The 27,307-nt window shown below is 35.0% G+C and overlaps 2 protein-coding genes across 2 annotated transcripts in view; both read left to right on the top strand.

Moving 5' to 3' along the window:
- Window positions 1–1,616: 1,616 nt before the first annotated feature.
- ERBB2_4 (Receptor tyrosine-protein kinase erbB-2) lies at window positions 1,617–25,042 on the top strand (the record flags this gene model as incomplete). Its single annotated transcript, XM_051219562.1, has 4 exons — window positions 1,617–2,103; window positions 14,663–14,782; window positions 23,402–23,672; window positions 25,012–25,042. Exons 1-4 carry the CDS (start codon window positions 1,701–1,703, stop codon window positions 25,040–25,042), a joined length of 825 nt encoding a protein of 274 aa, XP_051065089.1. The 5' UTR covers window positions 1,617–1,700.
- A 7-nt stretch (window positions 25,043–25,049) lies between these two features.
- The window catches only part of ERBB2_3 (Receptor tyrosine-protein kinase erbB-2), a gene marked incomplete at its 3' end in the record, with an annotated part of 58,653 nt that continues 56,395 nt past the window's right edge, over window positions 25,050–27,307 (top strand). Inside the window, exon 1 of the mRNA XM_051219561.1 lies at window positions 25,050–25,344. Within this exon, the coding sequence (XP_051065088.1) occupies window positions 25,089–25,344 (256 nt within the window). The 5' untranslated portion in view covers window positions 25,050–25,088. The remainder of the gene's footprint in view (window positions 25,345–27,307) is intronic.

Below are 27,307 nucleotides of genomic sequence, written 5' to 3'. Positions count from 1 at the left end.
CAGTTAAATGTAGATGAAATGAATGAAGTTAATGAACAATATGTCCATCTATTTACTAATAATCAATTAACAAGAATATAACTGACAGTTGTTGATTTCATTTAGAAGTTAACTTGGTAGTTAACTGACAATTATGTATATTATCTGCATATTATTAACAATTAAAAAGAAGTATGTGAGTTTCCATATGGTTCAATTAGTCACTACACTGATTAGCATTTTATACACGTATACATTTATTGCGTAACCTATGATTACATAACAAATCGATAGAATTATACTGATCATAAGGACTTACTTACTTACACCTGTTACTCGCCCCCTCACAATCTACATGAAAGTTTTATAAAACATGATAACGTTCATCACTTAAAAAGAAAACTCGAATTGTAACGAGTAATTTTTCACACTGAAACTTTCTCTTTCTTGGAGTTCTAGTGAGAAGCTGTGACCTGTGGAGTTCAACCAGGTCTGTTGTGAGATAGTAACACACTGATGATAATGGTAAATGTGTCGCTCAATTTCGTGAATTATTTGAAGCTAGAAATTAACACCGTTGGATACCGGCCAGCTCAGTGGTCTAGTGGTTAAGCGTTTGCTCACAAGACGGATCGATCCTGATTTCGAATCTCGCGAGGCGGGATTGTAGATGCACACTTCTGAGAAGTCCCATAATAGGGCGAAACAGACGTTCAGTTCTTCCAGGTTTTCCATAATGATCTAGTTTCCATTGACTCATGATCTCAACTATTGAAATCCATAAGACCCCTTCTGAACCTCCCGAATTTTGATAAATAAATTCAATAGATACGTAGTTCTATGTTAAAAACAAACCAACCCACAGTGATTATTTGTACTGTTAAATTACTTTACTAATAAATTTCAGAAAGAGTTTGTGGAGATTATAGAAATTTCACAGATTGAAATCATGAGTCAATTGAAGCTAGACCACCATGGAAAACCTGGAAGCACTGGACGGCCATTCCATCTTAGTATGGGACTCCTCAGCAATGCGCATCCACGATTTCAGTCAATAAATATGATCGTTGGAGGTAAATGTAAAACGAATTCTTTTTTTCATTGTTTATTTCTCTAAAAACAACAAAAAAAGCCAACTAACAACTGCGATTGAAACACAAGGAACCACATTTTCTTTCTTTAATTCTTCTTCTTCTTAGGATATGACTCAGTTATTATTTAATTAATCCATTAATTACAGCGAGATTATAATTTATGAACGAATCAATCAGATCTACAATAACAGATTTGAGAGTTTGGCACGAAATTCCTTCACCCATTTGACTAAATAGAGTCTTGGCATAATAACTAATGTCAGTTCGTGATGAAAACCCTCTCATAAATCTAATTCCTAACCTTAACCATCAACTGTAAATCCGAATCCTCATTCTGAAAACTGTTTTATAATCTTTATTGAGCCCTAGTAAGTAGGTAGACACTCTCAAGGTCACTTTAGCGTCGCTCAAAGGTCGTCTCACTCTAATTACTAATACAAATTAAATATTCATCACACTGAATGCTGATTGGTCGAGTCGCAGTGATGACCTTGAAGGGTCAAACCAATCAGTATATAAATCTAATACATGAGATAATGTGATATCGTTTTTTTTAAATAAGAAAAATAAAAAAATAACATTACATAATCCTGACAATAGAAGGAGAATCATGCCGTATACTATTCAATGATTAATTTGCAAATGTCTATTCACCATAAATTACATCATAGTTTTTATTTGTTTATTATAATCTCTAATGTAATTTTATGTGACTTGGAATATAAAGTAAAAAATCATTCTAAAAATGATAAACATATAAATATACAAAAAACATTCAATGAAGTATTGAATAAATGGATAGAAACTTATCAAATAGATCAATCCAAATATTCAATAAATAAACAATCTATAGATATTACAATGAAAAGTAAACCAATTCAATTCAATCAATTCAAGGAACTTAATCCTAATGATGATCGTGGTGGTGGTGGTGGTGGTGGCGGTGATGATGATGATGATTTGATTCATGGAAATCATCTTCATGAGATTAATTATTTTAAAGATAATCCAAAATATGAAAATAAAACAGGTTAGTTATTAGATTAATGAAGTTTTATTCAATTCATTTGATATGGTTTTACTTGAATCTTCCCATTGATGTTTAGGACTGCAATTGATCAGTCTGTTATTAGTGTATGCGCATACTGTGCATATTGACTTGATATTGCCTTAATTTACAAACATTCTAAGCAAAGATGGATAGTGGTTAGCAGTGGAATTCAGGACGCGCGTTTCGTCCTTGTAGCGAACGGTACTGGGTTCGAGTCCTAGAGTGAACATCAACTCTGAAATGCAGGACCATCTAGCTAACGAGTCACAAATAGGACGAAACGCGTGTCCTGGATTCCACTGCTAGCCACTATCCATCTTTGTTTATGAAGTTTTATTCAATCTAAAATACTAAAATACTAGTATGGGACTCCTCAGCAATGCGCGTCCACGATCCCGCACCCTGCGAGATTCGAACCCAGGACCTATCAGTCTCGCACCAGGCGTTTGGCCGAATAGACCACTGAGCCGGCTGGCATACTACGGTGTTAATATCTAACCTCAACCAATTCACGAAAATACTTATATTGTCTCTTATTCATTAATTAAACATTGATGTTATCATTGAAGTAAATACTTCTATGAATTTGTTGTTTATGTTGTTGTGTTAATGAGATATGCCTGGTCCTAACTGACTGATGAAAAATTATCTTCTTTTCAAAATGTTATTTACTTACTTACTTACACCTGTTACTTCTTGTGGAGGAACATAGGCCACCCACCAACACTCTCCATTCAATCATGTACTGGGCAATCCTTTCCATTAGTTTCCAGTTGTTATTCATCCTTTTCATATTTGCTTCTATTTCCCGATGCAATGTGTTATTTGGCCTTCCATTTTTCCTGTTCCCTACAGGATTCCAAGTTAGGGTTTGTTTCAGGACTCAGTTTGATGATTTTCTTAATGTATGTCCTATCCATTTCCAACATTCAAAATGTTATACAGGTACTTATATTTTCACAAAGGGGGTTTGTGGAGACTGTAGTAATTTAATAGTTCAATAGTTGATACATGAATTCAACTATCAAATTATTACATTCTTCACAAATCCTCATACTGATAATTATCATGTAATCACTAGTTAGTGACTGTATTCAACATGAATTTCCTGAAGTTCTAGTGAGAAGCCATTATTAGTGGAATTTAACCGTATCTGGTATGAGGCAGTCACTCACTGAAGACAATGGAGGACGGTTGTACAATATTGTGGATTGATTGAAGTTACACATTAACACCGTTGGATACCGATTGACTCAGTGGTCTACAGGTTAGGCGTTTGCGTACGAAACCGAAAGTCCTGTGTTCGCATCCCTTTAGTGAGGGATTGTGGATATGCACAGTTGAGGAGTCCTATACTAAGACGAAACGACCATCTAGTCCTCCCAGGGTATTTATGAAAATCAAAAGTGATTAAAACAATAGCTATTATATTGTAATTTAGAAGCCGTCAGTCATGTACACATTCTACTTCGAAAGGAATTTATATATTTAGTCTTTTAGAACTAATGATAAGTAATTTATTGTTAAACTGAGCTATAGTATCATTAGCAACTGACTTTGTTAATGTACAACTGACCTCATTTTGATTTTGTTGACCTGAATAACTAAATTTTCCATTAATCCCTGTTACAGTATCGTTTATATACAATTTAGAATACTGCTACACTTACTGTAGTGAATGAGAACACAAATAGGGACAACCAAATGTCTTATAATTCAGAGTTACAGAAATCCTTAGTAAAATCTGAGAATCATACAGTAAACAGTTCATTTGCAAAATGCTAATCAGTCGTCTCAGATTTGATTGTTCCTTCATTTCCATAGCAATCATTCTCTGTTCTCGTTCTCTTCTCTTTGATTTTCTCAACTTTCTGTCGCCAGGCATTTTACTTCCGATTGATGATACATACTACTTATATCTGTCGATATCATTAGGACACATCACAGAAATATTCAAATTAAGGTTTAATGACTCAGTGAAAAGGAACTTATTGTAACCCCCCTTCCAAAGATTGAACCTCATGAATTGTAAAGGTTCAAAGTGTACATGTTAAAAAGTATCGCCAAATACAATCTAAATTACTCTAATCAATTTTATCAATTGACTTAAAAAATAGGATATAAATGTTATTCACAGTTAAATTTACCTTCAAATCCATTGGTGAAACTGTGTATGAAGGCCAGAAGATTTTTTTTAGATAAGTGGTGCATGCTACTGATGTTTACAGACATAAGTAGTATGTAATACCGGTCGGAAGTGAAATTTCTGCGAGTAGAAAGTTGAGAAGATTGAAATGAAGTGAAGAGAGAGGGAATTGGACTACAAACAGAATTGGAAGAATCATGAATATTGCAAATGATAACTGATGAAGTGTTTAACGTGCACTTTTCATAATTTACAAAGACATTTTGTGATTTTGAACTGAATAATAAATCGGTTATCTTCATCAAGCCTTCGTAATACTAGTATGGGACTTCTCAGCAGTGTATGTCCACGGTCCTGCACACGTGACTGAACCCAATACCTCAAATGTCGCACTCGAACGTTTAACCTGTGAACCACTGAGCCAGCATCCAAAGGTGTTAATGTCTAACTTCGATCAATATCAGAAGGGTTTTTTGTAGATATTATAGTAATTTCAATAGTTGAGATCATGAATCAATTGAAGCTAGACAACCGCAAAAAACCTGGAAGCACCGGACGACCTATTCGTCCTAGTATGAGACCCCTTGAGCTGTGCGCATCCACAATTCCGCCACGCGTGATTCGAACCCAGGACCTGTCAGTCTCGCGAGCGAACGCTTAACCACTAGACCACCGTCCACCATTGTCATCAGTGAGTTACTATCTCACGACAGACCTGGCTGAACTCAACTGGTCACTGCTTCTCTCTAGAACTCCAGGAAATCCATCTTGAAGTCAGTCACTGGTGAGAAGGGGTTTTAGTGGATATCATAGTAATTTCGATCCAGTCCACGATATTGAATGACAGTCTTTCATCGTCTTCGGTAATGAACTACATCACACACGACACTAGTCGGCTTCACTGGTCACAACTTCTTACTAGAACTCTGAGAATCATTTCTCGAAGCTAATCATTAGTAAGCACACAATATCATACTATATACATTATACTATTTGACAAGCAACTGTTTCTAATTAAGACAATTCATTTATGTTCAACTTATGTATTTAAATCATAGACAGAGGAAAAAAACAAAAAAAAAACAACAATTTGGGCTAAACGAATTGCATATACATAATTGTTTTATTGCATTACATTTAATACACAATCATTATTCAATCATGAGATGAGATGACCTTGTAGAATATTGAACGCTTTCTATCTGGTAAATTTAATTCTGTTTCTTTTTGTTGTTGTTTAGTTAATTCAATTGGTAATCAGTAGACAATTAGTAGAACTGAATTGTAATGGTTATGAACAATTCAATGAAGACAGGAATTTACTGTTATATAAAGATTTTTTCAGTTAAAAGAATAGCTGAAGATAGACCTCCATGAAAAAACTTAGAAGCATGGGATGGTTATTTCGTTTTATTGTGGGATTTTTCAGCAGGGTTTGAATTTCACGAGATGAGATCGTGAATGAGCACTGTTGAGAAGTCCTATAATAAGAAGAAACGACCATCCAGTAATTCCAGGTTTTCTATGGTTGTCTAGTTTCAATTGACTCATGACCCAAGGTCCGAAGGCGAAGTCGTACTGATGACTGGACAGAGGTGTGACAGCAGTAATATGTTTCCTTCAGACAACCAACATAACAATGATGTTGCATCCTCACAAGGGGGGATGGGGTTAGAAAAGGTCGGTATTAAGAATGCACACCTTGCCTTATCCCACGAATATCCCTCTCCAGCGGTAAGATCCCAACAAGTACGGAGCTAACACGAAAACTACTCACAAAAATGTCGTAATATTTGATGATTGAAGACATGAACAGATGTGCAAAAACTTAAAAAGCAATTATTCAGAATTAATAATTACCAGAAAAAATGACACGGGTTACTTACTATTCAGTAATTGAATAATGTTAAGATTTCAGTCCTTCTAAAAACGTTTTTCACAGCCCGAATAGCTCAATGAAAATATCTTCGACTATGAAAACTATCAGTTCCATCAAGATTGTAGGCGAACCTTGTTGAAAAATGATATATAGAATGAAATCTATATCCGAAGTTTCCTGTAGACTACTTCAAACCACTGTCTAGCATTTAAACATAATTCATTTAACGTTAAATTAATAAGACTAAACCACAAATTGATTTATAGAATTCAGTCAGTACCAAAGGACTGGACAGTCAGTCAGCTACAACGTAGGACCAGGCACATATATGCATCTGTTCAAGTTACCATACCTCATTAGCACAACAAGATGGGCATCGGACTGATAGAAGTAGTTAATTCAACGGTGGTAATGTATAAAAGAAAGATTGCATATAAGGACATCGTACAGGAAGAAACAATTAGTTCGTAGAAAGAAAGATATGAAGCGAATTCAATCTTATAGTTTAAAGGAAGACAGAGAGTGTATACACCTACACCACTGTGGTCGGTTGTGAGCGCTTGGGGACCGTGGCCACGCCCTCAGGTCTCTAAGACCACCTTTAATCCAATTCCTATTCAGGTACCTCCAGAAGAACCCTTCCACGGTGTGGGCAACAGGGAAATGATAAACGCCCTCATACTCCCAACAGCATTCAAGACCACTGTATTCATAAAAAAACTAGACAAACATCTCAATGGTCAACACTTAGTGATCAATCAATTAAATAAAAAGGACTTTTAGGAAGACACCACCCAACTATCGTAAATAACATACACATCACACATTGTAATAAATATATATTGTACAAAGATAAAATTCAAAACCAGGTAGATTATCTTCTTTTGAAAGAGAATATAGGTGGATACAACCGATGTATTTCTGAAACTATACATTTATCAATTTCCGTTATTTGTCTTTCAAATTCTGTACAATTCATTCGATTCACAATTCCTTTCTAACTCCGTTTCTGTTTTCTTCAAGTTAATCATCATAGGTTTCTGCTGTTAAGTTTCCCACTTTCGATTGGTGTTCCATACTACTTATATCTGTCGATATAAGTAGCATTTGAGAAAAGTTAAATTTATACATATTTTTACATAAATAGCTTTTATTTCATACAGGAATATCTCTTTTTTGACAGATTTTAAATTGACAAGGATTTAATTAGGAAAATGGGAAGAAAATATAGTTAAAACTAAACAAAACAAACATAGAACACAGATTGTATATCATTTTAAATGACGGACAAATAGACATATGGTGAACGGTGGCTCAATTTCGTAGGTTAGTTGAAGTTAGACATCAACATCGTTGGATGCCGGCTCAGTGGTATAGAGGTTAAACGTTCGCGCTCAAGACCGACAAGTCTTGGGTTCGAATCTCGCGAGGCGGGATCACGGATTCGTACTGCAGAAGAGTGCCATGCTAGAACGAGACAGCCGTCGAGTGCCTCCAAGTTTTCCATGGTGGTCTATCTTTAATTGACTCATGAACTCAACTACTAAATTACTCTAATCTCCACAAAATCCCTTTCTGATAAACAGACATATAATTGTATTGACAATCAGTTATTATAGCAATATATGTAATATATATGAATTGTGGAGTGTTGTTTTTAGGTATACAACTTTGCCGTGATCGATGAGGTAATTATTTATTTTAGTTTGACAAGTTTTCACCAGTCTTTTAAGCTAGTGTGATGTATACTACTAATGTCGATAGATATAAGTAGTATGTATCACCATTTGAAAGTGAAATGCTTGGTGGCAGAATGTTATGAAGATCTAAGAGAAAAGAAGAGAACGAGAACAGAGAATAATTGATGTGGAAAGGAAGGAACGATCAAGTTTGAGACAATTGATTGGCATTTTGCAAATGAAATAGTTATTGTATAGTTCTCAAATTTTACCAAAATATTCGGTAATATTGAATTAACATACATTTGGTTGTCACCACTTGTGTTCTAATTCACTACAGTAGTTGTAGCAGTACTAATAATACTAGTAGTGTGGTGTGTGCTACTGATTTCAACAGATATAAGTAGTATGTATCATCAATTGAAAATGGAATGCCTGGTGACAGTAGATTAGGAAGATCGAAAAGAAGAGAATGAGTACAGAGAATGATTGGTATGGAAGCGAAGGAACAATCAAATCTGAGACAACTGATGGATATTTTGTAGATGAAGTATTTACTATATGGTTCTCAGATTTTACTAAGACACCTCGAGCCTTTGACCTAAAGGTCTGATCCACAAGACAGTGGAGCAACGTCAGAAGATGCAGTCCCATGGTGTCCGGCGACCAATAATTGGTCCATACGCCATTTGTTCCCATATGCACTGTCGGTTTGGAATGCGGGTTTCCCAACTCCCCTAGGTGGAACCTCCATATCTATCAACCCGGTTAAAGCGCCGGATATTCGCTTTTCATCCTCTCAATTTTGTAAACAAAAGTAATACTGCAAGAAGGCAGTGAGTAGGACTTCCCTGAAAGTGGCTGTATATGCGTGGCCATGTGAGAGCATTTGGAGATGGAGAGTTGACTCTTTATAACCTCGGCCGTACTAGGGTATATTGAGCACAATCTCCGAATTGAATCAATATTCTAATGTTAGTTGTTTCATGGTATTTCGATAAGCTCTTAACCAAGAATGGAGTGACATATTTAAAAGTGAAAAGATACTGGATTCTAATGTAGGTAATTCCAACTGATTAGTTCTAAATAGGTCGAAACATATATTCTAGATTCCATTGCTGACTACAATTCATTTATTATCAGTGTAGGATTGTGGGGTTTTTTTTTTGAGTTTTGATTAAGATCACGAATGAATCAATGTTAGACCATCGGTGAAAATCTAGAAGTACTGAATAGTTGTTTCGTCCAAGTATAGGATTGTGGATGTTCACTTCTGAGAAGTCTCATACTAGGACGAAACGTCTGTCTGTCTATCAAGTCCTTCCATGTTCTCAATAATCGCCTAACATTGATGCACTTATCATATCATTTTACTTATTATCAATTCATAACATATGTTATTAGAAAAACAAACAAACAATGAAACAATTCATTATAGTAAGGATTGAACAAATAACCTATGACGTAATTCAATGAAGGAACAAACAAAAAAATGTACGACCGAACAAACGAATGAATGAATTCATTGGCATAATTATATCTTAGAAATATTTCTATAAAACCACAAATTACAACAAACATACATGAAATAAATTCAGGATACACGTTTCGTCCTATTTAAGACTCGTCAGTTAGATGAACTTGTATCTCAGAGTTGATGTTCACTCTGGAACTCGAACCCAGTACCTTTCAGTTCAAACGCCATCACGTTGTCCACTTAACTTTTACCGAGTCTTAATAGCCACTTGCTTATGCAACGAGGTGAAGTTTTAAATTGACTTAGTATTGTTTACTTGAATCTTCCCATTGATATTTAAGACTGCATTTGATCAGTCTCTTGCAGGTATATGTGCATCCTGTGTGGACTGCTTTGATATTGACTTAAATCACAAGCATTATACGCAAAGATGGATAGTGGCTATCAGTGGAAATCCAGGATGCACGTTTCGTCCTATTTGGGACTCGTCAATTGGATGTATTTGCATCCCATAGTTGATGTTCACTCAATGGGAAGATACAAGCAAACGATACTAAGTAAATTGATGTCATTGATAAAGAAACACTTAATTTTTCATTCATTATAAGTAGTATGAATGAAATACTTAATAATGTTATGTTAATGTTTATTCTGACAGAATATATCAATTAAAATATTGGTTAAATTATCAATGTATTGAAGATTATGACATTTAATCTACAGTGAAAAAATATTTTGAAATCTTACTACCTAACATGGTTAAACAATATCCTCAGCAGAACTCCAGGAATTCCTTCTCTTGAAATTGACTAATAGTGAGGATAGGATAGAGTTTTTCGATTTTCGATATTCCCCTTTTTTATACCGAACATTTCTGAATGTCAGTACAGGGTTGTGGAGATTGTTGAGTTTTAATTAAAATTATGAATTGATTATTGTTGGATCACCTTTGAAAACGTGAAAGGATTGTAGAGACGTTTCATTCTAGTATGGAACTTCTCAGAAGTACGCATCCACAACCTCGCATGAAAGAAAGAGAGGTATTTCTAGAAAATCTAGTGAGATGCCGTGACGAATGAAATTCAGCCATGTGGGGTGGATATGAGGCAGTTACCCACAATACAACATAGTTGCGCAATATCGTGGATTGGTTGAATTTAGACATTAATACTGTTGGGTGCCGGTCGGCTCAGTGGTCGACAGGTTAAGCGTTTGCACGCGAGACCGAATTTCCTAGGTTTGAGTTCTTTGTGCGAGATTGTGGTTGTGAACTAATGAGAAGTTTCATACTAAAACGAAACAGCCGTCTAGTGCTTCCAGATTTTTCATAGTTGTCTAGCTTAAATCGATTCATGAGTTCAACCATCAAATAGTGTAATTACAAATCAAAATAAATATTCTGTCAAGAATCATGTAATATGTATAATAGAATAATATGAATAAAGTATGAATTAGGATTGGTGTGGTTTGGGTTACTTATATCCACACAAGTAGTATATAACGGTCTCAAATAGGATGAGGTGACACGCATCATGAATTACACTGTCAATTAACATCCATCTTTGCTTATAATGCTTATGATTTAAGGTAATATTAAGTAAATCTGTACAGGATACAAATATGTCAGTAAGAGATTGATCAATTGCAGACCTAAACATTAATGGGAAGATTCATGTAAACAATAACAAGTGTATTGAAATGAAGATGGATTTTGAAGACTATTTTTGACATTTGTGTATTGTCTGATCTAGACAGTTAAAGAAGTTGTTTAGCACAAACTAAGTGATTTGTTTTTTATTTTGAAATTTATCAAACAACATTTTCACATTGTTTATTTGTTAGTAAGTTAAAAATAGAAAAAACAAAACAATAATACATACTGACGTCTGTTACTCCTTGTGAAGGAGCATAAGCTGCCCATCACGAATTCAGTGAAAAGCTATGACCACTAGAATTCAACTGTGTCTGGTATGAGGCAGTCACTCACTGAAGACAATGGAGGACGGTTGTACAATTTCGTGGATTGGTTGGAGTTAGACATTAACATGATTGGATGGAGACCAGCCCAATGGCTCAAAGGTTAAGCGTTCATGCACGAGACTGAGAGTGCTGAGTTCGAGTCCCCTCGATGTAGCATCGTGGATGCTCATTATTGAGGAGTCCCATACTAGAACGAAATGGCCATCCAGTCCTTCCAGGTGGCCTAATATTAGTTCATTCATGATCTCAATCAATCGCTAATTTGTAAATAAATTTAATTTTATTATTATTAAACGTATCGTAATGTTTATCGTTTTGATGAAGCATTGGTAAAAATGGTGTACTTATGGAATACATTCAAAGCTTCACCAATCTCAATAGTTGAGATCATGAGTCAATTGAAGCTAGACCATCATGGAAAACCTGGAAGCAGTGGACAACTGTTTCGTTCTATTGTGGGACTCCTCAGCAGTGCTCATCCACGACCCCGTCCCTCTGGATTCGACCCCAGGACCTATCAGTCTATTTGTCAATCTTCTAATTTTAATGATTCACTTTGGTGGCTTAAGCAAAGTTCGAAGTTAATTTTTACATCTTGAGATTTCTTATCATGAAGTTTTTCCTTACAGAGATTTGTAAATAGTTACAATTGATTGATCACTGATTGTTGATCGGTATAATGCGTGTGCAGATCGTATCCTATCGACCAAGCTGCAATATAGTCACTAGTCTAGGTGACTCAACATTACGTGCACTATGTTGAGATAAGATATTGATTGGAGGTAGTCAGCAGGAAACCCTGAACCTAGGTTTCATATTACATGGCACTTGTCAGCAAGGTGTACCTTTAATTTTGAGGGAACTGATACTCCCTGACGGATTTATAAATAGTTAATTTATTTGTCTTTGAATAGTTTGGAAATTAATTGTCTTATTCCTACCTGATGTACATAAGTTATATCATCATGACATTTTGTTATAGTAGAAGGAATCATATGTAGGAACAGTAACGGGGCTAATTGGCATACATATAGCATACAATTGTCTTTGAACCTAGTATACAACAATAGCATCATTCACTGTTCCATCGCCCTTGGCAGATCAGGCAACCCGAAAGTAGAGATAAGTGTTTTGATTCATTTTGACATGGATTGTATTATCCTGTTGTTAACATTTTGACTGGAATTATTGATTAGTCTCGGTTGACATATGTGTATCCTATTCAGATTGCCTTGATAAAGCTATTACGATACAAATTATTATAATGGCTTTACCGAGTCAATCCGCATTGGATGGAATAATCCAAATACATATTAAATTGATTTGAAACACATACCCGTTTAGCAGGTCAGTGACAATCTGAACTCAATAGTTAGGTGGATAACGCGATAGTGTTTGAATCAAACGGTACTGCGTTTGAGCCCAGGAGTAAACATCGACTTTAAGATGCAGACGTATGAATGGACATCAACTATTGAGTAACTGAAAATCAAAAAGCATTGAACAACTGTTTTGTTTTCAATTGGAGGTTTTTTCCAAAAGTATGAACCCATGACTTTAAACTGGACCAAATACAAGATTTTCTTGTCTTACAGTGAATAAGATCTGTTTTAATAACTACGTATTTATCTAGCTATCTTCATTTCTCATCTAAATATTTTCACTGAACTATCTCTTCACCTTCATTTTGATTGATTTCACAGCCATCAGCTCTGTGATTGTTAAGACATCCCAGATATTTGCCAGACGAATTACTTTATCCGTATTGTTTGCTACCACAAAAACTCAAGTTCTCAATGACTTCACAATAAAATGATGAATTACTTCTGGAAAGAAACCATTTTAATTCTTGAAACATACCATCAAAGAGCACATTGGTTCTAGTTTCAGACTGCTGAGAATAGGCACATCATCTACTTTATATAAAAGTGGATTTAACATTCTTATATAATACAGTAGGTATATATACTATGTATTGGGTTCTTTTCATGATAGAACAGCTCCTTGTTAAAGAGAACATGAAATATTCAACAGTTCTAAGCTAACGACTGACTGCCTCGGCGAGCGATGTTCAGTGGTATAGGAGCAAGTTGGAAGAAAGTTAGGGGCGGCCAGACCAAAACATGGCACAAGTCCATGAAGTCATTGACAAGTGGACTGAGTCATGTTGGTAGATGTGGACTACGTGGTTGGGATCCGCGAGACGATAGCAACCAGTGGTTAGAGATCTTGGATGACATGGCTCAAAATCGTTTGCAATGGTGCAAGTGTATCCACTCTTTGTATTCTCCCGAATTCATGTCGTTTTTTTCTCTTTCCAAATCTATTTCACTGGATTGTACTCCTTTAATAACATCTTCAAACCTTAATCTTTTCGATTACCGCTTATACTTTTACTAGCCCTACCACTATGTGGTTTGAATCGACGATTGTATCTGTGTGCTAATGTGGTATGGCAACTCGAACTGATGTATGTACGTACGGAGTTCTACGTTGTTACTGACTGACTGACTCTAAGCTGACATCTTGTCACGACGGTAACGTTCACCTTGACATGATTTATTGGACTTGCCTGTCATAATTAACCAATCAAGCTATACTAGCTGTCAAGTCAGCCAGATTGGTTAAAGAACGGTAAGACTAAAAGCACCGAACTCATGACCAGAGGGCGATGTTGAACTGTTTACTGTCCAGCAGTATGATAGCAGTAAGATGTTTCCGTCAGGTAACCAGCATTTGAAGAGATGCTAGTTTCTGATAACTCGAAGAGGGATTTAGAAAACATCAACACTAAAAATATTCTATTCGAACTTACACTGTTTCTGATAATAGCCTCTTTTAAAGTACGAAGCTAACATATTACAAAATTCTCATAGTAAGATCATGTACTATCGGCCTTATTCAGTTATTTTTTAGGTTCTTATACAGATAATCTAAGAGGTAATACTGTTCCATGGTATAGGCAAATGGCAATTGACAACTTCCCTTGTAATGAACAGGACACGAGTGGGGACAATCGAATATAACTGACACAAAATTACAGGACTTGTTAATAAAATCTAACTATCATAAAGTAAGTGCTTAATTTGCAAAATGTCCACCAATTGTCTCAAAATGACTCAGACTTCATTGTTCTTGCATTTTCATACAAATTGCATCGTGTTTCCATTCTTTACTGTTCGATCTTCCTGTCTCTCTGCTGCCAGACCTTCTGTTCACGACCAATATCATATATTACTTATGTCAATATAATTAGCATACACCACACCATCATTACCTTTAATAGTAAATCAGTGATAATAATTGCTTCATAAGAAAAAAAAACGAATAATTTATGATACTTTGTATGTATTTCTTTTTTCTCTATTTCATTATAGTATGTAAAAGTAAATATACTTGGAGAGATATTTCGTTGCCATGGAAAATTTTAATGAAAAATTTCAATCCAAATTGTACTCATATTTTGGGTAATTTAATTGTATCCGGGGTAGATGAAGGTAAGAGATAGATCTGTGTTTTTTTTTGTTTTTCAGTCATACATTCATTGGCTACTTTTGATAAAGAAACTTATTTTGTAAATAGATTTCTTCTTGTCAATAGTTTCATTTTATCAGAAGGGGTTTGTGGAGATTTTAGAAATTTCACAGGTTGAAATCATGAGTCAATTGAAGCCAGACCACCATGGAAACCCTGGAAGCACTGGATGGCCGTTTCGTCCTAGTATGGGACTCCTCAGCAGTGCACATCCATGATCACGCACCCCACGAGATTCGAACCCAGGACCCATCAGCTTCGCGCCAGGCGCTTAACCAACTAGACCACTGAGCCGGCCGGTATCCAACGGTGTCAATGTCTAACTTCAACCAATCCACAAAGTTGCGCTACCGTATACCGTTGTCTTCAGCGAGCTGATATCTCACAACAGACCTGGTTGAACTTCACTGGTAACGGCTTCTCATTAGAACTTCAGGAGTATCTCGCGGGGTGCGGGATCGTGGATGCGCACTGCTGAGGAGTCCCATACTACGACGAAACGGCCATCCAGTGCTTCCAGGTTTTCCATGGTAGTCTAGCTTCAATTGACTCATTATTTCAATTTGTGAAGTTTCATTTTAGTTGTAAAGTATCATTAGTGATTATTCGATGGTTACTTTCAATTTTGAATCAAGTACCATTGATATGTATGTATGATTTCAATGAATCTAGATTGTGGATAACATTCGAATTCAGAAACCGTGTTTCGTCTTATTTGAATTTCGTCAAATGAATGTATCTACATTCAAGAGCTGATATTCACTATGAGATAATGGATAACCGATTTTAGTGAATAATATATTGGTTTTTGAGGTGATAAGTACTTGGTTTGAATCTTAGTGTAAACATCAACATTTGAATCCAGGTACATTTAAATGAAGTATCTCAGATAGAATGAAACATATGTTCTAAGTTTTTTTAATACAGATAGATCAGTTTTACCAAAGACTTGTTGCTAAATGGCAATATCGAAGCAGTTCGGTCAGTATGATCATCTGACATTAGAGACGGATAAATTCCAGTTCCTAATATAAATGACAAGAAAATGCATATCATCGTAAATATTAGTTGTTTAATATTTATATTACTCATGACCGTGATTTTATTGACTTAGGCCCTCACGTATTTGAGATATTACAAGCAGTTAGTAATTAGTATCAGAAGAGGTTTCGTGGATCGTTAAGATCATGAGTCGATTGAAACTAGACGACCATAGAAAACCTGAAAGCATTGGACTTCCGTTTCGCTCTATTGTAGAACTCATCAGTACGCATCCACGATCCCATTTCGTGAGATTCGATCTCACGCGCGAACGCTTAACCTCTAGACCACTGAACCGACATCCAACAGTGTTAACGTCTAACTCCAATTTCTTGGATCAGTTAGTATTGATTTGTTTTCTTCCTAGTAAGGGACTCCTCACCAGTGTTCACCAACGATTCCATCATGGATCAATCAAAGGTCATCGAGGTCTCTTTGGAAATTCCGAAGATGAAAATTCAATAAAAACAGAATATATCGAATCTAATTTTTCATAGTTAAGAAAGATATCGCTTGAGTAAGATAAAAATAATATATTTTCATTATAGGAGTGAATGTGTAATGAATGGAAACCCAAATGGGGACAACCTGACTTTTAAAGAGTTCTTTTGTAAAATGTTAAGAACCATACATTAATTACTTTATTTGCAAATCTTCCATCAACTATCTCCTACATCTTTCATGATTCTTCCATTGTCTGTCGACATAAGGAGCATACACCACAAATGTTCCAGGTATTGATTATTTGAAACAATGAATGCAAACAATTTACACTTGTTTCTTTTAGCTTGACTGTATTCATTGATAAAAGCCAATTATTGAATCAATGTATCCCAATACAAAAGTACAGAGTATCTTCCTAAAATATAAGAAACATTTCTCCTTCATATTCTGTACGATTCTTCAAAGTCACAATTCCTTTCTATCTCCGTTTCTGTTTTCTCTTCAACTTGATCTTCTTTGCCTTCTACTGTCATAGTTTCCACTTCCGATTGCTACTACATACTACTTACGTCTGTCTATATAAGTAGCATACACCACAAGTTTAACAAAGTACTAATTATTCCTGGTGTCTTTACCACTGTCTTTCATTTGTCAACAAAAGTCTATTTAATTTAATAATAAAATTGAAATATCACAAAAGCTTGACCGAAAAAAACAGTAAATCATTCAGTGAAGAAAACTATATCTAAATTGAATTAATCTCCACAATCATCCAAATGAACAATGATCAAGTATTCATGGATAACCACCTTCGAGATGAATCCCTCATGTTGTAGTAAGCAATCTTGATCAGTAGAGTTTGATTGTGCAAAAAGTAAGATAAATATCATTGTAAGAAATGGATTATTGTCATAGTCAATGACAAATTAACTGAAGTTGGAAATGTAGGTTGTTGGACGACCTAACCTTTCTACCACATACTCATGAACAAATGCAGATGATGACAAACAGTGTAGCAGCAGTCTCTGCATCGGCAGGCCTCAACATACACAAAGGAAAAAGCAAGATCCACAAATATAACACGGAGAACATCAACTCAATCGTAATTGATGAAGAAACATTGGAAGCTTTGGAATCTTTCGCGTACCTGGGAAGCATGATCGATGAACAAGGACGATCGGATGCAGATGTAAAGGGCCGCATTTATACAATTGAAGAACATATGAAACTCAAAACAACTTTAAACCAACTTCAAAGTCACAATCTTCAATACCAACGTCAGGACAGTTCTACTGTACGGAGATGACACTTGTAGAACTACTACAACCATCATCTAAATAGTACAAGTATTTATAAATAATTGTCTACAAAAGATACTCACTGTTCGTTGAACGGATTCCATCAGCAACAGCCTACTGTGAAAGGGAGGAAACCAGCTTCTATCTGAAAAGGAAATTATGAAAAGATGTTAGAAATGGATAGGACATACATTATGGAAATCATTAAACTGCATCACGACGTAAGCTCTAACTTGGAATCCTGAGGGAAATTGGAAAAGAGGAAGGTCAGAGAACACATGACGTGACAAAGAAGCAGATCTGAAAAGGATGTAAAGGATCTTGAAAAAGCTGTAAATATTGTCTACTATAGGGTCGGGTAGAGAATGCTCATTTACGAGGATTAACAAGAGTAAGTAAGTAAGTAATTAAGGATATTGACGTTGTGATATATACGTCATGTTCTTACTGAAGAATCCTAAGTTCCTCGATATCCATAAGTAAGATGAATCACAGTGGAAAGAAATCTCCAACCATCTCTACACCTGACTTATCAAAAGAATCATAAACTGAAATCAAATCTTGACGAATACCACCATACAAGATAATTAAAACAAATACCGACAAAACATAAGGAAAGGTAAAGTGTTCATGAATTCATCTGACCTATTTTAACAGAATTTACGAATACATAATTCCAAATTTCAATGTATAAACTTTAAATCACTATTCGATTTGTGACAAGGAATGTTCCACTCTCTAACTCAGTACACATAATCAGTGACTAACATTCTGTTATTTTGTGTTTCATCTATTTTTCAACTAATATAAGATTGAAATTCACTTGATGATGTTTTACTTGTATTTTCGCATTGTCATTCAGGACTGCAATTGATCAGTCTATTATTGGCATATGTGCAACCTGTATGGATTGCATCGTTATTGCCTTAAATCACAAGCATTATAAGTTGAGACGGATGGTGATTAGCAGCGAAATACAGGATACACGTTTCGTCATATTTGGGATTCGCCAGTTCGATGTACCTGCATCCCACAGTTGATGTTCACTCTGGGATTCGAACCCAGTACCATACACGTTTGAAGAGAGGCGATTCGCACACGATGCACATATGCCAGTAAGAGACTGATCAATTGTAGTCCCAAATAACAATGGGAAGATACAAGTAAAGCAAAATCAGGTGAATTTAAACTTCACCTCATTGCACAAGCAATCGACTATCAGGACTCAATAGCTAAGTGGATAACGCGATGATGTTTAAAGCGAACGGTACTGGGTTCGATTCCCAGAGTAAACATTAACTCTGAGATGCAGGTATATTCAGTTGGCGAGTCCCAAATAGAACGAAACACGTGCCCTGGATTCCATTACTAGCCACTATTCATCTATGCTTAATATAAGATTTCTTCCATAGAATCATAAAAACGTCGTTGGTTAGAAATACCTAATACATTACATAACATACATTTCGTGCTTAATGGATTCAAAATAATAAATAATAGTTCATCTTTTATGATAAAATGTTAATAAAGGATTTGCTAGTTAATAGTTCCGAAGAACAAAGCGGGAGAACAAAGAGATATCATACCATACAAGATTACTCTAACCAAACAGGCACATTATTAACTACCCAAAGTATTCATTCATCATTAACCATTCAAACAAAAAGTATCTTTTCTTGTATAATATATTATGTAAATTAGAATGAATTATGCATATTATCTAATATGGGATATGCTAATATATTGGGAATACTGGTCGAAACACCTTGTTAACACATATACACTTGATGAATCATTACAATGACAATTACAATTGAAAGTGCATATATGAAGTGAAGTTAAAAAAATTATGTAAAATAATGTTTCCTATAACAATAAATAAAGGGTAATTGGTTTTTACCATGATAATTAGTAACCAAGGTTACGTAATAGTATACAGATGAAGGTAAGAACTAACATTTTGAAAGGAGATAATCTCCACAACCCCTATATTGAGGGAATTCTCGAAGTTCTATTAAGAAGCCGTGACCAGTAGAGCTGATCCGTGTCGGCTAGAGACAAGTATCTATCTCAGTACAATAGAAGATGGTCGCGCGATTTCGTTGAATCGGTTAAGGTTAGACATTAACACCATCGGATGCCGGCCGGCTCGGTGGTCCAGTAGGTTAAGTGTTCTCGTGTGGGACTGAAGACCCTGTGTTCGAATCCCGCGAGCGGGATCGTGGATGTGCACTGCTGAGGAGTCTCACAGTAGGACGAAACGGCCATCCAGTACTTCCAAATTTTCAATCGTGATCTAACATCAATCGGTTCATGATCTCGATCAAAAAACATTTAAATATAGGAAATCGTAGATAGCTGTCTTGTTTTCATTCGAGATTTCTTACTATTGGATATCAGTGAACGTATTAAGAGTATCCTATTTTTAAAAAACCCTCTCATCGAATTAGATGTTTAAATCATTTATAAAATGTACAGTTCATGTTAACAATCCTAACAGATGAGCTTCTTTTTTGATCCTAATGTTTTTGTAACAGTAAAAACTATGGTTGATAGTTTGTGATTTTCGACATAGTGTCATATAATAATGAAAGATACTACAGTTCGATATAAAGTGCTAAGATACATTGTAAACGACTTCTAATGAACAAGAACATAGGTGTGAACAACCAAATACAATTTCTTTCTATTTCCGTCCCTGTTTTTCTTATTCAATTTAATCTTTTTAGCCATTTGGTACCAGATTTTTTATTTGAGACTAGTGTAACATACTACTTATATCTGTCAACATAAGTAGTATACACCATAGACTTGTAAGTTCCACGAGTTATCTACCGATAGAATAAAATTTAAATGCGATTTTTTGATTTTATGAAATCATTATGCTTCAATATATTGCTTCAGATTTACTTAACTCTAATCCTTAAAGATCTAAACAAACGTAATAACTAACTCATTCGTTCACAGGAAGTTTTATGATACCTTAAGCCACTTAATGGAAAATTTGTAGTGTTGGTCAATCAAAACGTAATGTTAGATATAGCTTATTTCAAATTTTAGACATTTTTACTCTAATTTACAATCAGTGATGTAAATTAAGACTTAGAATGTTATTGGTTTGGTGCATGGTGCAAACGATCGATGACAGTACACGACGTATCCAAATATCAGAGAGGAGTTTTGTGGATATTATAGTGATTTAATAGTTGAAATCATGAGTACATTGAAGCTGGACCACAATGGGAAACCTAAAAACACTGGACGGTAGTTTCGTCCTAGTATGAAACTCCTCAAATATGTATGTACGAATATAAATGAATACTATTATAAACAGGATTTGTCAATATAATGTAAAAATGATATGATATAGAAGTGGTTGGTGATAAATGACATCGTCTGTTGGTATTTTAAAGAGAGATACCTGAATATTGTCCGTCACACCAAGGTACATGTACATACAGTTGCTAATCAGGAAGGTGAATTAGAATACTCAAAGAAAATGTTTGACTCGTACGAGAACTAAATTATTAAGACTAGAATAGTTATTAGTCTAATTGAAAGAGGTCTTGTTTAAGTGCTTCAGTTCAAAGATCATTACAGTAAAAAATTACTTTAAACCTATAACTGACGTATTCAGGGAGTAAAAGCCACCTTCATTTAAATTCACTTGGTATTGTTTACATGAATCTTCCCATTAATGTTTAGGTCTGCAATTGATCAATCTCTTATTGACATATTTGTATCCTGTGAGGATTTACTTAATATTACCTTAAATTACAAGTATTATAAGCAAAGATGGATGTTGGTTGATAGTGCGATTCATGATGCGCGTCACCTTGTCATATTTAGGACTGAACAACTGGATGTATCTGCATCTCAGATTTGATGTTCATACTGAAACTTGAAACCAGTACTGCTCGCTTCAAATGCGAACGCATTATTCACTTAACTACTGAGTTCTGATAGCTGATTGCTTGTGCAATGAGATGAAGTTTAAATTCACTTGATATTGTTTACTTGAATCTTTCCAAATAATATGAAACACACGTCGTGAATTCCACTACTAGTCACTATCCATCTTCGCTTATAACTTATTCATTTAGATGAAAGAAATGTCAGTAAGCTGGATTCATCAATACCCTAGATTGTAACTCTTGGTTAACTCCACTGAAACATAGGTCTCATAGTTAATTTTAAATATAACCCTCATACAAGCTTCGTTTGTACAACTATGATAATGAAAATTCAATTAGGGAAATAATAACAAGATACTTATATTTCAAGTATTCAAATATAAGGATCAAGCGAATGAAACTATCTTGAATGAGATCGTTTATTCTAAGCATAACTTTGTGTAACTTAGTATAAAGCAGAAAATGGACAAAATCTCACAAGGATGCATAAATAGGCAAATAGGGAGAATGTACTTAAAAGATTACATGGGTGAATGATAATAATTAATTGATGAGAATGGATATAAAACATGGTTAAAAGTAATAACACGAACAAAGATATGATGATTATCAGTAAACCGTCGGCAGCCGGCTCAGTAGTCTATAGGTTGTGTTCACGCACGAGATTGAAGGTACTAGGTTCAAATCCAACGTGTAGGATCGTAGATGCACACTGCTAAGGAGACTCACGATAGGACGAAACGGCCGTCCAGTGATTTCTGGTTTACAATATTGGTCTAACATTGGTCGATTCATGATTTCAATCCAAATCTATGATGATGTCTCAGAAAAAATAAGATTAGAATGAATATTCTGTTACGTAATTTGTTTAATTTGGGAGGCCGGTTCAATTGTCTAAAGGTTAAGCGTTCGCGCACAAGCCTTATAATTCATGGGTTCGATTCACGCGAAGCGGGATCATTGATACGTACTGTTGAGGAGTTTCAAAATAGTATGAAATAGCCGTCCAGTGCTTTCATGTTTTCTATGGTTGTCTCGCTTCAATTGACTCATGATCTCAGCTATTCTAATCCCTATAATATACACAAAAACCTCTCCTGATACTAATTTTACACTGATTAAATTAAAAGATGAACCGTCTGAATACCCATTAGAATGAGCAAGAACACGAGTAAAGCCAATCGAATGTACTGGACACACAAAATTACACAACATCTCACTTAAATCTGAGAACAATACAATAAATAGTTAATTTGCAAAATATCAATCCATTGTCTCAAACTTCACTTTTCCTTTTGTAAATATCAGTCCATTATCTCAGATTTCGTTGTTCTAGCATTTTCATACCAAATGCTTTCCGTTTCCGTTCTTCCCTTGTCGATCTTCTATTGAAATATGTTATATCTAGAAGGTTGTTCTTGATATACCGCGTATATAACATGAGCACTAGAACTTCAGAACCCTTCCAAGTCGCAATGAGAAAACAGAAGACTAATGAAAGGAATATTATTCCCAGACAGAGTCAATTATGGTACACAAATGTCAGATATTTATAGTTTTTAGCAATAACAAAATTATCATTACAGTCCTCCAATCCGCATACAGGGGGGTTATTAGCATTGTCCAATCAGGAAGCTACACGTAGGAATTCTAGAATATTCTTCCAAAAATTGATTGGATGGAATGTCTTCGGCTCCTTCTGAGCCTCCTATGGCTTCTTCGAGTTCATCCGTGGTCTGTCGTCACAAAATACATTCTATGCGTGACTATCGTTGTATACTACTTATATTATGGATATAAGTAGCTCATACCAAAGTGAGTGTTTTTTTTTGTATTCTATCAAAATTTCTCTGTTTTTTTTTGTGTTTTTTGGTTTACTTTCAAGATGATGATGTAACGTTGTTAGATAATATAGAAGAAATATCTGGTTATTTAATTATATATGGAGTTGGTCGTAAAGAATTACGTTTATCCCGGTTAAAATTAATTAAAGGTCATGAATGGATATTATTTAAATCAAGAAAAGTTGCATTACTTGTTATCAGTAATTATAAACAAATTAATGAACATCATGATAATTATTCAAATGATTCAATACCATCTTCGAATGTATCATCACAATGGATTAGATCTGTGAATGATAATGGGAAACAGAGGTATAGTCTTAATCATTTACAATCCTTAGAAATGACATCATTTATATGTAAGTATGAATTGAGAATGATGATTTGATTATTTTGTATTATAATGAATGTTATGAATGGATATGTGGTCAGTTGTGGAATTTATGATCAGTGTTTATATCCTATTTAGAAGTTTTCAGATGGATCTATTTGTATTCTATATATTTATACGAGGGACTTGAACTTATTTATAAATACAGTGGTTTCGAATAGTGTTAAAGGTATTTGTAAGCTACTAGTATTTGACCATAGATGCTTTAAAAATATGGCTCACATTTGATGGGATCACCGGGTAAGTAATAGTGAGGTTAAACATAGAGTATTAGGGAATGATGGTAAGTCAGTTGATGAGATTGTGAATCTTCATGAACTAAGATGGTTAGGCTACGTGTTACACATGCCTAACCACAGATTAGCACGGTGAGCAATGCTAACCGGTGTTGGAAATGGTTGGAAGAAAGGTAGGAGCAATCAAGCCAATATGTGGCATCAATCCATGAAGTCAGTAACTTCTAGTCTTAACCATGTTGGTAGATGCAGATTACTTGCTTGACGTCCGAGTAACTGTCGTAAACAATGATTGGAGACTCTGTGTGATATGGTTCAGAATCAGTCACAATGACGTACGTGTATACACTCTTTGTCTTCCGTTAGACTATGAGACTGAAACCGCTTCATATGTTTCTTTCTTCCTGTACTATATCGCTACATGCAATCTTTCTTTTATATATTACCACCACTGATTTAACTACTTCTATGAATTCGATGTTCATGTTGTTGTATTAATGAGGTATGGCAAGTTGCATAAATGTTGTTTCCTATTTTATGATACGATGTGGTCTGTTTGGTTGGTAATATAAACCCAGTATATTTGAAATACATGATTCATATCGCTGAGGCTGAAATTGATGTTCTGTACTTAACTGGTTGGGCTAGGCATTAAGCAGGACTAATAATACTCTAGACTGTTCGTACTTGTTGTATGCATCATTGATCCGTTCGATAGTTCACTATTCACTAATTGATATTATCACATTACGCTACAGATTGATAGGGGCACAAATCCACAAGTTATAACAATCACTACCATTGAATTAACTACTTCTATGAATTTAATATTCATCTTGTTGTACTAATAAGAGATAGCAACTTGAACCGATACACATAAGTAGCTGGTCTTATATTGTAGTTGACTAACTCACTGAACACTCTTAAGATCACTGTAGTACCACTTAAAGACCATCCATCAATCATAATCTCTACTTCTGCTTCTTCCTCTTCTTCTATACAATCTTATTCATGATTATTTTAGCTGTTGTACAATATGGTATCTATTTTTATGATAATCCTGGTTTATGTTATACACCATTTACATTAAAATGGGATGAAATGATTGAAAGTTTAGAATTACAAACGATTGATTTATATGCATTACATTCGAATGAGAATATCACATTATGGTATGAATATTGTCAATGTAAATATTTAAATTTATGTCATAATCATAATCAAACTAATATAAATTTATCATTAATCAATATCCAATCAAACTATATTTATAATGAGTTACTAAGGGATATAAATGAAGGATCAGAGAAAAGAAATTTAAAAAAAAGGAATATTATTGATTCAATTAATCAATCAAGTGAGTACAATTCATTTTATTTATTTGTCATTAGTTACTATCTATATAATATAAGTAATAGTTATATTTACTATATTTTGTTGTTGTTGTTGTTGCTAAGGCTATTAGTTATATGTGAAATGTGAGATTCGAACCTAGGATCAATCAGTCTCACATGCGAACACTTAATCTATAGTCAGTATTTAATGATATTCATGTTTAACTTTCATCAGCACACAATATTGTACGATCGTTCATTATTATCTTCAGTGAGTAATTGCTACACAAAAGACATCATCGAATTCTATTAGTCACGGCTACTCATCAGAACCGATATTAGGAACCCAACTTTTAACGAAACTATCTCGGAAAAAGATGCACATATTATTCATTCTCAATCCAGGAAATTGAATCGATGGGCAGAACACTTTAGGGATCTGTTCAACTAGTCTTCAGCCACATTTCGGTTTCCCACGATCTCCAGTCGACCTGGATGGCAACTCAAATTGATGTACGTACGTACGAAGTTCTATGTTGTTACTGACTGACTGACAGACCACAACTAAAGGATATTCATCTTGAAGCCAATCACTAGTGAACACATAATCATTATTTAACAAAAAGGGTTTTTGTGGAGATTGTAGTAATTTTAATACTTCAGTTCATGAGTCGATTAAAGTTAGACCATCTTAGAAAACTTGGGAGCATTGGATGGTTAGGACTTTTGTGAGATATTAACTCACTGAAGAGAATAGTGAACGGTGGCGAAATTTCGTGGATTAGTTGCAGTTAGACTTTAACACCATTGGATGCCGTACGCGCGCGAGACTAATAGGTCCCGGGTTCGAATCCCGCGAGCAGGATCGTGGATGCGCATTGCTCAGTATTACCATACTAGGACGAAACGACAGTCCTATGCTTCCATGTTTCCCATGATTTTCTAGCTCCGATTGACTCATGAAATCATCGTAATAATCACGTTACGTAATAACGAATATTATGATAAACCTTAAAAACAATTAAAAAGAGAATAAAATATCAGTTAGTGCATAAACAAATTAATTTAAAAACTTCAGTTTAACAAGAATCAAATGGAAGGTTTAATTACTAAGTCTACAATGAAGAAAAAATTATTTGACGAGGGGGGTTGTCGTGTAACATGGATGGATCTAGTTTTTTTTTAAAAAAAACTGATGTTTTGAAAGTAGTTTCTATGCCACAGTTATTTCATAGAATTATGTTATGATCATATTTGTTAATGCAATGAATTATTAACATATAAACGTGTATGCTTTGTACTAAAACAATGATATTCAGTCAATTGCAGAACATATAAATGGTATTTCTTAATTTATTGTGTCAAATGACAAAATTTCGTTAATAATAATAATAATTCCCTAATGAGTTCAGCATACGTTCACATGTGTTGTTCAACCGGATGAAAGATGCAGTAGACGCCCAACTTCGAGATCAACAAGCTGGATTCCGGTCGTGCACAGACCAAAGTGCAACATTACGGATCATCTTCGAACAATCAGTTGAGTGGAACTCGTCACTGTGCATCAACCTCATTGATTATGAAAAGGCATTTGACAGTGTAGATCGGAGGACATTATGGAAACTTCTTCGACATTATGGAGTTCCTGAGAAGATTGTCAATATTATCCGGAACAAATACGACGGACTACAGTGCAAAGTCGTGTATGGAGGACAGCTGACAGATGCATTCGAAGTGAGGACCGGAGTCAGACAAGACTTTCTACTCTCCTCCTTCCTCTTTCTTCTGGTGGTCGACTGGATTATGAACACCTCGACATCTGAGGGAAAACACGGAATACAATGGACAGCTCAGAACAAATTAGATGATTTGGACTTCGCAGATGACCTAGCCCTCCTATCGCATACAAATGAACAAATGCACATAAAGATAACTAGTGTAGCAACAGTCTCTGCATCAGTAGGCCTCAACATTTATAAGGGGAAA

Source organism: Schistosoma haematobium, chromosome 5, assembly GCF_000699445.3.
Source record: "Schistosoma haematobium chromosome 5, whole genome shotgun sequence".
Classification (NCBI taxonomy): domain Eukaryota; kingdom Metazoa; phylum Platyhelminthes; class Trematoda; order Strigeidida; family Schistosomatidae; genus Schistosoma; species Schistosoma haematobium.
The sequence above is the reverse complement of the archived record's forward strand: the minus strand, read 5'-3'. Positions and strand labels throughout refer to the sequence as shown.